Consider the following 17,612-nt stretch of genomic DNA (forward strand, 5'->3'; position numbering starts at 1 on the left):
GGAAGAAAGTTGTAATGTGTTTTGAACACTTTAGGAGGCTTACTTCTTGACTGTTGGCTGGAGAGACCACCTAATGGATTCTTCTAGTTCAGACTGTCAAAGTGTCCTACAAGCTTCATCTTTCAGCCCGTCCCTAACTCTTGCAACTACTGGGAAAGCCATATTGGCTCATAGCTCCCTATTCAAACAAACCAACCATACAAAAAAAATTACGGGACAATTTGGGGAAATGTGAACATAACTACCTATTTGATATGAAGGATTTACTGTTCATTTCTTTATGTGTGATAATGGTATTGTGGTTATTTTTATTTAAGGAAGCTTTATCTTTTAGAGATACAGACTAAAATATTTAAGGATAAAATAATATAACATTTTACTCTGCTCTAAAGTAACCTAGCTGGTGTATGGAAGTGGGGGGAATGAGACTGTAGATAAATTTTATTGTTTGTGGCTTGATCACTGTTGAAACCTCCTGACATGTGGAAGTTCATTCTGGTATTCTGCTTTTTTAGATATTTGAAATTTTTCATAATAAAAAGTTTTTCCTAATCCTTCAATAGACATCATATTTTTAGAAGTCTTTACCTTTTTGTTTTTTTGGTTTGTTTTTCTTTTTTGGCTGCATTGGGCCTTCATTGCTGCGTGCGGACTTTCTGTAGTTGAGGAGAGCAGGGGCTACTCTTCGTTGTGGTGCGTGGGCTTCTCATTGCAGTGGCTTCTCTTGTTGCAGAGCGCAGTCTCCATGTGCACGGGCTCAGTAGTTGTGGCTCGCGGGCTCTAGAGCACAGGCTCAGTAGCTGTGGCTCGCGGGCTTGGTTGCTCCATGCCATGTGGGATCTCCCTGGACCAGGGCTCAAGCCCATGTCCCCTGCATTGGCAGGTGGACTCCCAACCACTGTGCCACCAGGAAAGCCCAAGAAGTCTTTACCTTTTTATAAATGGTAATATATCTAGTTGAATTATAATTGAAATTTTTAGAAAAATTTTTTTAACTTACAAGAAAAAAAATAGATTAGACCCAATAGCTCAGAGAGCTACAAAGACTAACAGTTACTCAAAGGGCCAGGAAAATCCTTATCTAAATAAAAGTTAGACCAAAACACTGACACGTGCATTTCTGCCTTCACTGAAGACGTGGTGAGACGATCAGGAAGTGACCCACTGATATGCAGTGAGACATCGGATTTCCAAGGTTTTGGGGATTCTGCTGACAGAAGGCCCAGAATGAATTTTTGAAGGATCCTTCAAGAGCTGCTTCTTATCCAAGAACCGTATACTGACCTGGCCTCTCTCTTACTTGAAAAACTCAATTTGCTGGCAGGGTGGCCACAAACTTCAATAGCCCATGTTCTTTGCCTTCCTGTCGTACGTGATGAGATTGGAATTATAAAATCTCCTCTGTGGGGTTCTCTCTGATGAAGCTTCCAGTCCTCCTCATCCTGACAGCTGACCCCCGGAGACCTAAGACCAAAAGCTGTGGGGCTGCCTGTCTGGTTCGGTAGATTTTCCAGTACTTGTACATACTGGGGAAATCAGCCTGGAGGAGGGGGCTTTAGAGGCTCCAGGTGCCCTGGGCACGACATTCTTGCCTAGACTGTTTCATTGCCTGATTGCCCTAAACCTCTGGCAAGAAGAACAGGCTGCTTCACTGCTTGTTCAGCTGACCTGACACATTCCTTGCCTTGCTGTGGCTTTTGAGCTTTTGGAAACCTGGAATTTCTCTATGTTTTTGGACTGATCACCTACCTTGTGTTCAGCTCTGGATCTGAAGGTGAACGAGACACAGTCCCTGCCTTAAGGAGCTCCATTCCATCCTGGAAGAAGGAGCCAGGGCCCTGAGTAAACATGGGGCACACAGCTTACAAGTGTTGAGAGACTGTTATCCATGATACTCCTGGGACACAAAAGATGGCAGTGAGCCCTTTCCCCTGGGGTTGGGTGAAGCTTCTCCCAGGAGGCCCGTGCTGAGGCCTGACATCACGTGTATCTGCACTTTCTCAGAGAGATTAATGTAGCATCCCCAACTGGTGCCACTGGTTTCTCTGGGTGGTGGAATTCTGGATAAGGTTTATTTTCTTCTTTTTTTTTTAACCTTTGTAGTTTTCAGTTTACTAAAAGGAGCATCTATTTCATAAGCAGGAAACATTTTTTTTTAAAGGCTGAAATAAAGGCAGGGGCCATCCTACCTGAAACTGCCTTTTCAGCTTTTTTTTTTTTTTTTTTTTTTTTTTTTTGCGGTATGCGGGCCTCTCACTGCTGTGGCCTCTCCCGTTGCAGAGCACAGGCTCCGGACGCGCAGCCTCAGCGGCCACGGCTCACGGGCCCAGCCGCTCCGCGGCACGTGGGATCCTCCCGGACCGGGGCACGAACCCGTGTCCCCTGCATCGGCAGGCGGGCTCTCAACCGCTGTGCCACCAGGGAAGCCCTCAGCTTTTTAAAAAAAAAAAAAAAAAAAAAAAAAGCATTTACCCAGGGTTTTGTAACTAATATTTTTGTGAAGAAGATCTTGGTTAAGGGAGTGAAACAAGATTTTCTAGTGTTGTTAGCAGTACCACAGTAAGCCACAAAGGCGAGAGGATAAAGAACCAGTGGTCAGCCAAACCAGGGACTAGGACAGCATCTTTCAGCATGGCCTTCTATGCTAATCATCTCTAAGGAATTGCAGGTTGAGCCTATGAATAAGACGGGGGTGAAGTCCAAACATAAGTCTGATTTTTTTAGGGGAAAAAAATGTAAAAGCTTTGTTTTCAGATCTAGGAACCTGGGCTGAGGAGAGGGGAATGAGTTGGAACTCTGGCCTGGGTAAAGATGATTTCCTAACTCTCTGACTCGGGTCACCAAAGGGAGGGGTTTTTTAATTTGATGGCTGAAGTCAAAGTATCCAAACAGCCTCTTCTCATTTCCGGACTCATGCTGATAATTGACCTTGATGTTTTGGCCTGCTTGCTTTATTTCTTTATGATCATGAAACTTCTAATACATCTGAGCACATTAAACCTCTCAAGGTTTCCTGTGTTGGACTCATTTAATAACCCTGTTGAATAATCACTGTCCCGCCTAAAGTACAGCCAGGCAAACAGACATGCCCAGACATGAGTCAGGCAGCTGAAATGGGAGTTTCACTCCACCGCACACACCAAAAAGTGGTGCTTCTTTTCTGCCTCTTCCCCATTGTACACCCTCCTTCCTAAAGCAGAGGTCTTCTTAGACCTGTGCTAGGATGCTGGGGCTTTATTTCTTTAATTCCAAATGACTTGGCGGAGCTGTTGTGAGCAGCTTTTACACAAGTGCCTTTTGGAGTTTTGAATTGCTGTCACTGAAGTGATTAAGACAATTCCAGACTTTTCATCTGCCTAGAAACAGGCCGATGATAGGAGCTTTGCGGCCACACCTTCTGAGGTATATTATTCTCACACTTTAAGAAAAGATTTCAATTCCAAGTTTGGAAAAGTTGGTGAACAAGGAGGTATCGTGGAGATTGTGAGCTGTCCTGTAATGCCCATTCTCTCCTTTCCATGTAAACAGCTGGCAGCCCACCCAGAGACTGCATTTCCTAGGCTCCCTTCACCTAGGTGTAACCGAGTGATACAGTGCTGGCCAATGGGGCGTGAGCAGAAATGACTTGTACAACTTCCTGGTCGTACTTGTAAAGAGGAGTAGACGCCTGGCTCCCAGGCGCTGTAGAACTGTCATGTTGGCCCTGAATTGCTTTTACACATGTTCTTGAGTGACAGAGATTAAGCCACTGGTTGTCAGGGTCTTCATCACAACAAATTTTAGTGCAGGTAGCATGGTTGTGATGTAGGGATGTTTGAAAACAAACTTTTTTTTTTTTTTTAATACAGACAAATTGTCCTTAAATTCCTGATTTTAAAAGTCATGTGAGGGTTTCCCTGGTGGTGCAGTGGTTGGGAGTCCGCCTGCCGATGCAGGGGACGCGGGTTCGTGCCCCGGTCCGGGAAGATCCCACATGCCGCGGAGCGGCTGGGCCCGTGAGCCATGGCCGCTGAGCCTGCGCGTCCGGAGCCTGTGCTCCGCAACGGGAGAGGCCACAACAGTGAGAGAGGCCCGCGTACCGCAAAGGAGAGAAAAAGAAAAAGAAAAAAAAAAAAAAAAAAGTCATGTGAGAGAATATTTCACTTATGCTTTTGGAAACTTCTTTTTTTTTTTTTTTTTTTAAGGTTATTCAAGTATGCACTCAAGAATTTTTTTTTAAATTAATTAATTTATTATTTATTTATGGCTGTGTTGGGTCTTCGTTTCTGTGCGACGGCTTTGTCTAGTTGCGGCAAGCGGGGGCCACTCTTCATCGCGGTGCGTAGGCCTCTCACTATCGTGGCCTCTCTTGTTGCGGAGCACAGGCTCCAGACGCGCAGGCTCAGTAATTGTGGCTCACGGGCCCAGCCGTTCCGCGGCATGTGGGATCTTCCCGGACCAGGGCACGAACCCGTGTCCCCTGCATTGGCAGGCGGATTCTCAACCACTGCGCCACCAGGGAAGCCCTGGAAACTTCTTTTAAAAGCAGGAAACTTCTTTTAAAAGCAGATTTTAGTGACTTTATTTTTGTACTTCATTGTGTTGGGTTTTAAAGCTTTTCAGTTATTACAGAGAGAAAGACGGTAGAAATTTAGTGCTATTTTACAGGATTAAAAAAGGAGTGGAAAAAATCATGGAATAAACAAAACTACAGCTTTCATTAAGTCTTTCCAATCTCTTTGCAGTACTATGCAGGATGACCTTTTTATTCTTCATGAGCAAGAATATGACAGTTTGCTTGAATCCGTCTTTAAAACTGAGTTCTTGAGCCTCTTAGCAAAGCGTTATGAGGAAAAAACCCAGAAGCAACTACCTCTGAAATTTAGCAACACGTAAGTTGGGGTCTGAGGCCTTGATCTCACTGTTGAGGTCCAGGCTGAGAGAAGGGGGAGGCCTATGGGGTGGGGGGATGGGGTCTGACTGGCTTGGGTGGCTCTGAGGAGCCCTGGGTGCCTTGGCTTCCCCCATGGACTCTTAGAGCCTGCAGAAGACAGTCTGGATGGTTGCTACAGGCTTTGAAAACGTCACTTTTGCATTTCTGTGAGACAGTTACTTCATTGCATGGTGTATCTTGTCCTTTGAACAAAGGTCACCAACGTGAGGCCAGGAAAAGGCAGGTTTTATATATCACCGATAAAATAATATTTTATTTAGCAGAGCAGGCAGAAGTAGTGTAAGCCTGAAGCAGAAGAAAGTGATTGGAGTGGAGCTTAAGTTCCCAAGATCAATGCATAATACAGCGTGTTGCTGGGGCATTTGGAGACTTGGGGGCTGTGGATGGCTGGTGTCTTGTGTCTGGGCTCTCACCTTCATTTGCTTTAACATTGTCTCATGGACCAGACACTGGCAGACTGTTGAACTTCTAATCTCATGTTTGCTGAGTGAGTTATTTGGCTTTTTTTTGCTTCATTATTTCCCCATCTATACAATGGGGATATCCTCCACTCTTCCTACACACAAGGAATAGGCCAAAGTAAAGCCTTAATCCCATAAGGAGGGGACCTTACCATAACTCATGCTGCTGTGGTTACAGTGAAATAGACACTGGAAACAGAATGAATCCATTACAGCTGTTCCAAAGAACAATTTGGCCATGAGTACGGGGGGCAATTAATTTTCTCTGGGAATTTGTGATAAAGGAATAACTCAAAAAAAGGAAGACTATAGCCAAGCCACTCAATAGAATAGGCGGCTACTTGCAATTATGATTCTTCTGTCTCACAACATGAAAAAATATAAGGTAAAAAAACCAAAATATGAAATTGCATTATGTAGGCATATAGGCAATGTGGAAGATAAAAACTAGCTGAGTTCTGCAGTTGTGAGTAAACTTCCCTTTTATTTGGGGAGGGAAATGTTGTCTTTTTCTTCCCTGGGGTAGGGGTGAGGGTGGAGGAATAGAACTTAAATAGTAGCCACATTCTGTGCAAAGAAGATGTGAACTCTCTGTGTCTGGCATCTCTCAGTCCTCCACAAACACAGACCTGGGCAATCACAGAGAAACACAGTGACATACCGCAGCAGGTGTGGCCTGGTGATTGGCCTTTCTTTCTGTTCCCGGGGCAGTTCCACCTGTATCCACTTGACAGAGCGACAAGGCACCTGTACTGGGGTACCTCCCTCACCAACTGGTGTCTCCCAGGGGCTGGACCCCAAATGCTCTGCCTCCGTCGGGGAAACCCACGGACTATCACGCCTGTCTGCCGGGCCCGGTGCTGGTTCCGATGATCCAGCCTTGCCTTGTTTTTATAGCACGTTTGCCCAGCAGCACAACGCCATGCTGGGGGGGGGGGGGGGTCTATGAGCCGCACTTTCTCACTGCTCCATCCCAACTTGTTGATTCCAACAAATATGCTTGTCGCAGGCTTGAACTCAAGTTGAAAAAGGAGAACTGGGGTCCCTGGAGTGCAGGGGGCTCCCGGCAAGTGCAATTCCACCAAGGCTTCGGTGACCTGGCCATCCTGAAGCCCAGCAACAAAGTGCTGCAGGTCAGCATCGGACCCGGGCTGCCCAAGAACTCCCGTAAGTGTTCATGGGCCCCACAGGCAGGACCACTGCTAGGCTTCTGGGCTTCCTGCCTGGCCCTCCCTCACCCTGCCCTGTGCCAAACTCTTCCTACCAAATGCTCCTAACACTGCACAGATCTGCAGGGCAAAGAACCAGTACTTTGACTGCTTCCTGTGGCTGGGGTTTGCTTCGGTTCAAAACATTTCAGACTAAACCAACATCAAGGCAAATGGGCAGGTTAAACCTTTCTGAATGATTTTGTAGTTATGTGTAGTATTCCTGGCATTACAGCATGAATTGTGTTTAAAACAAATCAGTTTGCTGGCTTTACATTTCCCAGCCCATTCCAGTCTGATCTTGTCAACAATACAAACCTCATCCTTTCTGTCAATTTTATTTATTTTTAATTTTTAAAATAAATTTATTTATTTATTTTTGGCTGCATTGGGTCTTCGTTGCTGCACGCGGGGTTTCTCTAATTGCGGCGAGCGGGGGCTACCTTTCGTTGTGGTGCGCGGGCTTCTCATTGCGATGGCTTCTCTTGTTGTGGAGCACAGGGTCTAGGCGCGTGGGCTTCAGTAGTTGTAGCACACGGGCTCGGTAGTTGTGGCACACTGGCTTAGTTGCTCCGCGGCATGTGGGATCTTCCCGGACCAGGGCTCGAACCCGTGTCCCCTGCATTGGCAGGCAGATTCTTAACCTCTGCACCACCAGGGAAGCCCTTTTCTGTCAATTTGAGAGAAATTGACCATATTTACCAGCTCCCTACAAGGTTTTGCTCTGTTACTGTGCATCACATTTAATACCGCCCTCCTTCACTGTCAGTTGCTTCATTAGAAAACATACATGCAGGGCTTCCCTGGTGGCGCAGTGGTTGAGAGTCCGCCTGCCGATGCAGGGGTCATGGGTTCGAGCCCCGGTCCGGGAAGATCCCACGTGCCGTGGAGCGGCTGGGCCCGTGAGCCATGGCTGCTGAGCCTGCGCGTCCGGAGCCTGTGCTCCGCAACAGGAGAGGCCACGACAGTGAGAGGCCCACGTAAGACAAAAAAAAAAAAAAAAAAAAAAAAAAAAAAAAAAAAAAGAAAACATACATGCAGTAACTCACAGCACAGTCTGACTTCTTTACTGGCCTTTGATTCTTTTTCTATTTTTTTTTTTTTTTTTTTCTCTTTTTCTATTTATAAGTGAGATTTATAAAATTATATTTATAAGGCACAGTATAGAGTAATTACATATGCTATGTACTCATATAATGTATATATCTTTACAGAATGCAGCCCATGTGTACGGTCGATGAAGAGTATGCCAGGTCGGGAATTCCCTGGTGGTCCAGTGGTTAGGACTTGGTGCTTTCACTGCCGGGGCCTGGGTTCGATCCCTCCTTGGGGAACTAAGATCCCGCAAGCCACACGGCCAAAAAAAAAAAGAGTATGACAGGCATAAAATAGGCCTTTATGACATCCGTCTACAAGGCGCACATTGGCACATACTATATAACTCACTAATACAGTACAGAGAAATAGCCACTCAGAAAATGTTGGTATATATCTGTGTATCAGTTGGTATTTGCAGAAGACAGCACTCTTTGCAGGAGTGTCGGCAGGGTTAAGGGAACAAAGTTGGGACTCGGGCAAAGAACAGCAGGATGCCACTATTACTCCTAAGGATATGGGTAGAGAAGACCCCAGGAATGAATCTGTAAAAGAATGTGTATATATCAGAGTCACTTTGCTGTACACCAGAAACTATAAATCAACTATACTTCAATTTGGGGAAAAAAAGGAAGAGATACCCCAGCCCCTCTCTCCTCTGGCACCCCAGTCTCCTGCCAGTGCCTTCCACTGACCAAACCCAACTGGAATGCAGAGGCCTAGCACTCCACTGGGCTCAGAACCCAGGGCACAGAGCACGGCAAAGGAGAGCTGCAGATAACCAGCAAGATGTGTATGAGCAATGCTCAGTAGGACTCAAAGTGAAACGTTGTCTAATACGGTGTTTTATTATATCTTCATGGAGAAAAGGGGGCAGGAAGGGGGACACCCTAACCTGGCCTCCTCTCCTTTGCCCCAGGACCTGAGACCCAGCTCCTCTGCGTTATGCTGTCATGCCTTACCACTTCCTGCTCTTCTCTTTACTAGGAATTCCCTCTGCACCCCTCTTCCAGCTGGTTTAATCAGCTTCATGTCCTGAAGCTCCTTCACGTCCCACTTGAGACCTTGTTTACTGTGTTCCTTTCCAACACATAGTCTCTGCAGAGATCTCCTCTGGCCCCCAGTGGCCCTGCCGCCCCAGCCCTAATTCTGGCCCACATGAAGCTCCATTTGGCCCTGCTTGTTTTCTAACACTTGCACGTTTGTGTCCAGGGTATCAGTCTGCTTCTACCCTTCAGGGTCTCTGTGTTTACTTCGAAGACTGTAGAATGCAAACTCTGGCGAGAGAGGCTCTGGACTAAAGCAGAGGTGCTGGAGCTGCGGTGTCCTTTCACACCTGTGACCATGATGTGTAGCAAACACAGCCTCGGCTTCTGCGGTGCTGTGGTCAGAACATGAGTGCGAACATTCAGATGTCTCCTCTGTCTCTTTGCAAAGTCTACAACAATAGAAACCCCTTTGTAAGCTTATTAATGATACCTTTTTGTAAAGCTGTTGGCTCTGACATTTCATATCCCTCCCTCCATCACATGTCCTCCAGCCCCTCCCATCCAATAGCTGCCAGGACAATTCTTCCCTCAAACAGCCGTCTCCACTGCAACCAGTCTCCTGCAGATCCGACGGAGACCTGCGTTCCAAACTTCTCAAAAGTTTTCCATAAGCACAAAACCATCGGGAGCCATAAAACCAGCCAGTAGTACCGATTTTAACTTTGTCTTGCTGGTTTATTTCAGGTCCTACCCGAAGGAACACCATTCAAAGCAGAGGTTATTCCAGTGGGACTCACAATGCCAACTACCCAATGAGAGCTGCCCCTCCGCCACCAGGTAAGCCAAGCATGCGCCATAGACTAGACCCAGATGTGTAAAATGCCTTGAGGAAGAAACGCATTAGCCAATAAGTGCCCACATATTAGCCAGCGTGAGCCATTTCAGTGCCAGATGTACTCCTCCCAACACAATGGGCCTACCTGTGACCCCAAAATCCAGGGAAGGTATGTATGAGCTAGTGAGAGTGCACTGTGGCTGAGTTAGCAATTTGCATTTCCTTACCTGGCAATGTTACCTCCCTTAGGAAAGGCTTTGTACATCAGTAAGAGGAAATAGAGCTCCTTGTCCATGCCAACCAGAAAGTCATCAGCTTTTAAGTTGTAGGACACTGCCTCTATGGAAATTGGAGTTTGCAAGGTATAACCCCACCACTACTCAGCTCCAGCCAAATACCATGACAATACTTTGCAACTAGTTAACAGCTGAGTGAATAAATAGAAAGTCTATTCTTTTTTTTTTTTTTTTCTTTAAATAAATTTATTTATTTATTTTTGGCTGTGTTGGGTCTTCGTTTCTGTGCTAGGGCTTTCTCTACTTGTGGCAAGCGGGGGTCACTCTTCATCGCGGTGTGCGGGCCTCTCACTATCACGGCCTCTCTTGTTGTGGAGCACAGGCTCCAGACGCACAGGCTCAGTAGTTGTGGCTCACAGGCTTAGTTGCTCCACGGCCTGTGGGATCTTCCCAGACCAGGGCTCGAACCCGTGTCCCCTGCATTGGCAGGTAGATTCTTAACCACTGCACCACCAGGGAAGCCCAGAAAATCTATTCTTAATCGGATAGAATCTAGGAGAACTGCTCCAAGAAATAAAGCAATATCTGAGAGAATACAAAATTGATTCAGAAAAATTTTTAGATCTTATGTTTCAGTTTTCTCATTTTTAAAAAAAATATAGCATGCAAGTCAAAATCCAAACCCAAATAAATGTAAGAGGTTTTGCCCCTAAAAAAATCTGTTTAGTATTGGAAGAGTACTCTCAAAACTCACAAAATGTTTTTCCATCACTCACCATTCAGTTAATAAGAAACTGCCCCCAGAATGTTTGATGTTAATAAGTTTAGGATTGTAGGTCTGAAAAGGGTCATCTTGGGACCACACTTGACTCATATCATCCCAGACAAGGGAATTTATTTGTAGCAGTGTCCAAAATAAGCAGTAAGAAGCATTTCTTTTGTCTCCTGCTCTGGAATCTCACAGTTGCATGCTAAAGTATAGACAACCATGCCTGTCAGTGAGAAACTAATTCTCATCTCTTTTGGAGTCCCCATCCTGCCTGGCCCAGCTGTCTTTCCTCCCCTCTGCCTTTATCCTTGAAGAAAATCCAAGCACAAAAGAACCTAAGAGAACCAGTCTAGTATTTTGTTACTGCTTATGTGCCAGCCGCCCAAGCCGCCCGTGCAAAATCCTGGCCAGACCACCTGGAAAGCTCATTTGCCTCAGCTGTGTTGGCCACAGTCTGCTCAGACCAAATACCTGACCTTGAGCACAGCTCCCAACCTCTGTATGTGACAGCTTCTTCACCAGAAAAATGAGGCAGTTGGACCCTAATCCCTTACATCAGTACTTCTCATACTATCTATGGTGAAGGATCAAGGGCTTGGGGTTTTGTTTTGTTTTGTTTTGTGTTTTTATGGGGGTTTTTTTACTTAATTTTTAATCCATCACAAACTATACTTTTGTAAGATATAATAAAAGTTACTAGAAGAATGGAATTTTAAAAGCATTCAAAATATAAGCCAAAATTTCTTATTAGATTCAACAGACATGAGATATGTCTGTGAAACTGCTGTGAACGTTTCTAAATGCTTGCTCTTAATTTCTGAGCTTATTGATGGTGGGTGGGTCACGAGTGGCACCGAGCAGTCCATCTATAGGACCCCTTCTGAGTATCATGGCCCTAGAACACGTCCCACTCTGAATGCCCTTCTGCTGTCCTCGGCAACCTTGGCAGCAAGTGGGGTCTCACCAAGCTCCTTGTTTCTTTCATGACGAAATTGACACTCTGAAAGGTCAAGTAGCTCGCTCAAGGTCAACACAGCTATCAGAGGCAGAGCCAAACCTGAACCCCGAGTCGCCTTATAAACTAAGGGTCATCCCACTGGTACCAGGGAGTTCTTCTCTTAATTCGGATGGAAGAGGTTTGCTTTATGGTGGGTTCACCAAAAGCGTGCCTTGGGGAGCCTTGTTCCCCTTCACCCTTCCCCAAATCTGTCAGTGGGAGAAGAGATAAGGGCCTCTTCATACATAGCTTGGAATGAACAGTGCCGCTTTCATCCAAGACGCACGGTTTGTAGCCCAGCACCAGAGTCTGTTACCAGATAATGTGATCTTGACCAGGAACAGTTTGGCTAAGACAGCTTGCTCTCTCCAGATTAATCCAACCAACGGCCACATCTCCCCTGCCTGTGTGGAGTGCTCTCTTCACCTCCCACAGCAGGCTCCTGCAGAGGACACCCCGGACTGACCCTTTGAAAATGGATGTCCAGCTGTTTAAACAGCTGCCTGCCAGCCCTCTTGAATCACAACGTCATCATTTTTCTTAGACCCAAGAATGTGCCTCCCAACTAGTTGCAGGCTTACCTTTCTTTGACCATTGGCTTCGAAACCCCTGCACATCCGGTGGTTCTAAAGTCAGGATCAACAAGCATGCATGAGCATCTGCTATGTTCCAGGCACTGGCCGGGCAGTATACAATGTCCTGGGCTCTCTTCCTCGCAAAATATGAGCAATGATGCCCTCCCTTATTTCAGAAGGGGAAACTGAGGCCTGGAAAAGCTAAGTAACTCACTCTTGGCTAACGGGCAGAAAAAAATTTGGAGAGCCTTTAGCATAGGATCAGAAATCTTCTGCTTTATTTTCTCCTCTTTCCCACTTTCTAGGCTACCATCAGAATGGAGTCATTAGAAACCAGTTTGTGCCGCATCCCCACGCTGCTGGAAACCAGAGGTCAACTCAGAAGAGCCTGTGCCCCTCTATGGCTCGCCCACCCTTACCGCGACAACAGTCCGTTGGCTCAGACAGAGTGTCACAGACGCCGGAGAGCTTGGATTTCCTCAGGGTCCCAGACCAGGGTGCTGCAGGGTAAGAGCCCCACCTCCCATGGGTGAAACTCACAACCTCCATCTCCACCAGCCACACCAAGGCTCAAGGATTTGGGGGACCATCCACGCATGATTCTCAAGGTCGGTTTTCCACCCACGTGTGTTGTCACCCAGCCCCAAGGCTGTGAGGCCCTCTAAAAGTACAGGCAAGTTGATCCCACACACCTCATTCTCCAGAGAGGCCTTATCTTGGAAACATCAGAAGAGGGGTCCCCTTCCACCCTGAGATCTGATCACTCTGTGACCTTTTTTGCTTTCTGGGATGGTTGAGGAATAACGGGGGTTTCTATTTATGTCTGTGCCTGAAGTTGCGTAGACACAACAGCTCAAAGAGTCATTAGGTACATAAAGAATACCATCCCAGCATTCTATGAGATGCAGATGTTTGGTTCTGAGGACAAATCTTCAGGGCTTTAAAATGAGACCCTCTCTGCCTTTCTATAGCAGAAAGTGAAGAGGGGAGGAAAAGAAACCAAGGCTTTTTAGTTGGAGGAAGTAAAGCTTCCTGGAACTCTGTGTGGATATTCAGAGTTATCAGTGTAGGAAGGGGGTTTGCTGGGTCCTGTGGAGTCACCAGGCATATCACTAGGGCCAGCTTCAAGACAAGTGAGTGAACTCTGCCAGGGGGGAGTAGATTTTGGCACCAGTAAACAAAGGAACATTCCAGTGGGCCAAAGATGAACTACCCTAGGATGTAAGGAGCACCTTGTCCCTGGAGGTATTCAGGCACAGGCTGGATGGAAATCACCAGGCTGGAGTCTTATAGAGTGATGGTGTCACATACCAGATAAGGATGAGAATCCTGTTCCTGCCCCTGTTACCTGTCTAATATTGGACCCGCTCCTAACCCTCTCTGAGTTTCATTTTGCTTATCTGTACACTGAGGTAATACCACCAAGCTTGCAGGGTTGCTGGGGTGGGGGTGGGGGTGAGGACTAGAGAAAATCTACATAAAACACCTACCATGGTTCCAGGCATGTAGGAGGCTACTCAGTCAGCTGCAGCTCGATGATGATGATGGTGGTGATGAAGCAATCATTATCTCATGGTGGATGAGCTAGTGACTTTTGAGGAATCTTCCGATTCTTCATGATTCTCAGTAGTTCTCTCTGCCTAACCCCATCGTGGGGTTACTGCAGCTCACTCTTCCCGTCCCTCCTGCCCACCTCCATTTTCTATTCTCACCCTATCTGTAGAATAATAAAGAACTTTCAAGTGTGATCAGGAGACTTGTGTACAAAACAGGGTAGTGCTGGGTGAGAGGCAACAGCTCTTTCCTCTGGGTGGGCAGCCACCCATTCACCTCCAGGCCTTATCAAAGACCGCAGAGCTCTTGGGAACTCTTCCAGACGTCACCAGGTTCTTTTCCTGGTGTTCCTTTTCCCCTAGCAAGTCTTACCTCATTTGGGCTACAGAGAGGAAAGCACCTTGGTTTTATACAAATGGCCATCAGGAGAGCGGCTGCCACTTTCTGTTAGATCTCTCTCTGTGCTTCCCCAACTCTTGCATAAGTGGCTCTATCCCACCAGTTCTCATGATCATGGTTGACTTGATTGGCTTGGTCTAAAGAGGTAGTTCTCACACTTTAATGTACACCAGAATCACCTGGAGAACCTCCTGGCCCACTTCCAGTACTTCTGATTCGGTAGGACCAGGGTAGGGGCCATGAATTTACATTTCTACCAAGTTCTGAAACGATGGTGATGCTGCTGATCCAGGGAGCACATTCTGAAAACCACTTGTCAAATCATTTTGATGAAACCAGGGACGTTTTGTATAAAGGTGAATTGGAAGGGGGCTGTTGAGGCAACTGGAGCCTTTACTCCATAACCCAGGCCTCTACTATTCAAATGGACGGAAGAAACTAAAATAATCAAACAAGGCTTTCTGGGCCCAGTTTGATTTCCCGAAGTAGGCAGGGGATTAAAACCAGTCAGCAAAATGCACCAAATCTCTTAGCTCTGTCTGCTAGCTTCCTACTTTGCTTTGGTTTTGGCAAGCAAAACCATCTTTCCAGCCTGCTTTGCAAGTTACAGACTTGCACACCAGCCAGCTGGGAGCATCTGTCAGCCAAAAAGCAGGCAATTTAGGAACATTGTGTCTTAACCGAGGCTGCTCCCTTCCAGCCCTCAGCTGTGCTATTCCCTATTTAAGTCTTATCACACCCTTTGCCACCTTTAGGCCTAAAGATCAGGCATATGTGATGCTATTTTGGCAGTGGCTGTGAGGCTGGAAGGAGAGGGAACCTTCACAACCATCTACTAGGCAGTAAGATCTTCCTGTATGTAAAACTTGTGTATAAAATTCATATGAGGCACACTGAGTCCTGTAGCTACAAGAATCCCAGCCAGCCTCCTTTGTACACTTAAATCTGCTGTGATGCAAATATTCCTTAAGAAATCATAACTGATCAAAAGGCTGAGCTTTTTCTTTGTATTTATTTTCTAAAACACATAAAGTCAAAGTTAAAATAATTTCTAATGTGGCCAGAGACTTTAGACAAGCATTTCAGGGGCCTCGTGGTTACCTACATTCAACAGTTCTTCTCTGCCAAGAAAACATGAATTGCATTTATTCCGTGGAACGTTGCTGGAGCAAACAGGGACCTTTGGGGTCCCGAGCTTGTACCTTTCCACAGAGACGAAAGTTCCTGTTTACATTACAGTCCCAAACAGTGCCCTTGAATTTACCAACCTATAAAAGGGAGATTACCACCAAGTCCCTTGGACTTTCAACTCTTGGGTTCATCTTTCCTTTCCCTCTCCCACCCTCAATGCACTTTTCTTTATAGACATATTTAGCATAAGCTGTCATCTCTTTTGGATCGTGCAATGTGGATAAAATCAAATGGTGTAATTAGCACCTCAAGTTAATTCAGGAACGTCTTTGTCAGTTTATTTTGGGTTCAGTCAGTTTGGGTTTTATGTTTTGGGGGTTTTTTGTTTTTGCTTTTGGAGAGAACATGAAGCCTTCACTAAATTAATTACCACCCCAACTGGATTCTTTACCCTTGCCATGCCATGTTTTGTCATCGTCATTATTATCATTGACCAAGAAAACTAAGATGTAGAAGGAATCATAATCTTGTAGTCCCTTAACATACCTTTTGAACAGTCTGATTCAGGTTCAAGCTCTTCCTGAGTCTTAGGGAAAGAGAACAGGTAAAGCAAGAATCCATATAAATAGTTCATTCATCAGCCTTTGCTCTGGCCTCACAGGAACACTTGATTTGCCAATCAAGTATGCTTTATATTTTCCCTCCTATAACTGAGATGTACATAATCTACCTCCAGTTCATTACTGGAGGCATTAAAACCCAGACTGGAAATGTTTTTTCTGTTAGCCTTTTTAATCCTGTGGTCCATTTCATGGGAGGACAACTTCAGGAAATTTCAAGATACTCCAGAGATTAATCCAACTAGAAGTTGGAGAACCAGAAAAATATTGGAAGTGCTCAGTGGTAGGGCTTCTGGCCATGCCACAAAAGAAAGATCGATAGAAAAATTTAAATGCTGCCTGTGTGTCTCTTGACAGGATTCTCCTAATGGAGCCATATTTTTCAAGGAGCTTACAATTTCCAGCAAGTGTCCAATAGCAATATTTCTTAACCCATAATCTGCAGGAACAGCAGCCATATCCTGGCCCAGGCAGACACGAAGCTTAGGAATTCCTGGCATCCGTTCCCAAATTTCCAGTAATGTTTATAGATTCAACCTTTTGGAACAGAGCACATTTTAAAGAGCCAATGAAATAAAATGCCATTATTTTCCTTCTTGGAATTTCAAGGCATAAATTTCACATCTGCAGAACAAAGACGTGATATTTGAAAGCTTAATCCCAGCTCACCCTGTCACAGATGAGGCACACCCGGGTGTCCCAGAGGTGTGGAGACTGCAGAGAAGTTCACAGAAGGTGGCCTGGCCATGTGCAGAGAGCACAGATTCACACTTGCAAGGACTGGGTATGAGTCCCGAGTCATTTGTTCCTTCCTTCATTGATTCATGCATTGAATATTTACTGAACCATGTGCCTTCTGTGTGCCAGGTGCTGGCCACATGGATTGTTTCACTAGTTACCAGCTGACACCCTCGTGTATGTCACTTAATCCTCCTACACCTTGGTTTCCTCACCTATACTATATAATAGAGCTAATAATCGGAAATTTAAAACCCAATCAGGGTTTCAGGAAGATTAAATAAAGGCTTTGTAAACTATAAAGCACAATGCAACTTGAAAGTTTATTTATATTTATTTTATGACTGTTATTCATGTGGTTTGGTCTTGCAGGGAAATATTAATATTCTACCAGGATTGAGAAGTGGGTGTCCCCTGGCCCAGTGGCTTTTACCCTCAAGAGCTCAAACCTCTGGCCTGCATAGAGCTCTAGACTCCATGAGGGGCTAAGCTTCAGGCATTGCTGGCTTTAATGGGGGGGAATGGGCAGCCTCGCGAAGCCAAGACAAGGGGACGAGTCAGGGAGACACCCTCTCCCCGTCCCGCTTCCCTGACACACACACATCTAGCAGCCATGCTGCTCTCTGTGGGGTCAGAGCAACAGCAAAACAGAGAGCTGAGAGGTAATATTGCAACAGACACTACAGCTGCATTTCAGTAACTAAAGTCCAAAACTCCTTCTCCTGCTTTACTCTTCCACAGTCTTTTTCTAGTTAAACCTCCTCTGCTCCAATCACTATAACAACCTACAACCCAGGAACAGAGCAAATGAACAATCCCTGACTTTACAGTGCTTTGTTGTCATTGATGTCACTTGGCGGTTTGTGTTCTTGTGGGCTTCTGGCCTCTTGTGAGACCAGGCAGGTGTCCATGAGGGCTCAGAGGTCGGTCGACATCCTGATGTCTCAGGGCAAAGGCACCACTTGGTCTTCCCAGGCACTAAAACAGGGCTTCTCTATCTAGCGGTGCAGGTTTTCAGAAAGCAAACTGGGTATAATGTGCTTGATTACTCAGGAAACTTTCTGGTGTGGGT

The 17,612-nt window shown here is 45.8% G+C and overlaps 1 protein-coding gene across 2 annotated transcripts in view; it reads left to right on the forward strand.

Annotated features, from left to right (window-relative positions):
- The window catches only part of MYO1E (myosin IE), a 214,987-nt gene that overhangs the window by 184,391 nt on the left and 12,984 nt on the right, over positions 1-17,612 (forward strand). For both annotated transcript variants that reach the window (XM_059056186.2, XM_059056187.2), the window contains 4 exons: positions 4,725-4,871; positions 6,404-6,561; positions 9,431-9,523; positions 12,404-12,605. In XM_059056186.2, coding sequence (XP_058912169.1) covers positions 4,725-4,871; positions 6,404-6,561; positions 9,431-9,523; positions 12,404-12,605 — 600 coding nt within the window. The remainder of the gene's footprint in view (positions 1-4,724; positions 4,872-6,403; positions 6,562-9,430; positions 9,524-12,403; positions 12,606-17,612) is intronic.

The sequence above is a fragment of the Kogia breviceps genome, chromosome 3 (assembly GCF_026419965.1).
Source record: "Kogia breviceps isolate mKogBre1 chromosome 3, mKogBre1 haplotype 1, whole genome shotgun sequence".
Lineage (NCBI taxonomy): Eukaryota > Metazoa > Chordata > Mammalia > Artiodactyla > Physeteridae > Kogia > Kogia breviceps.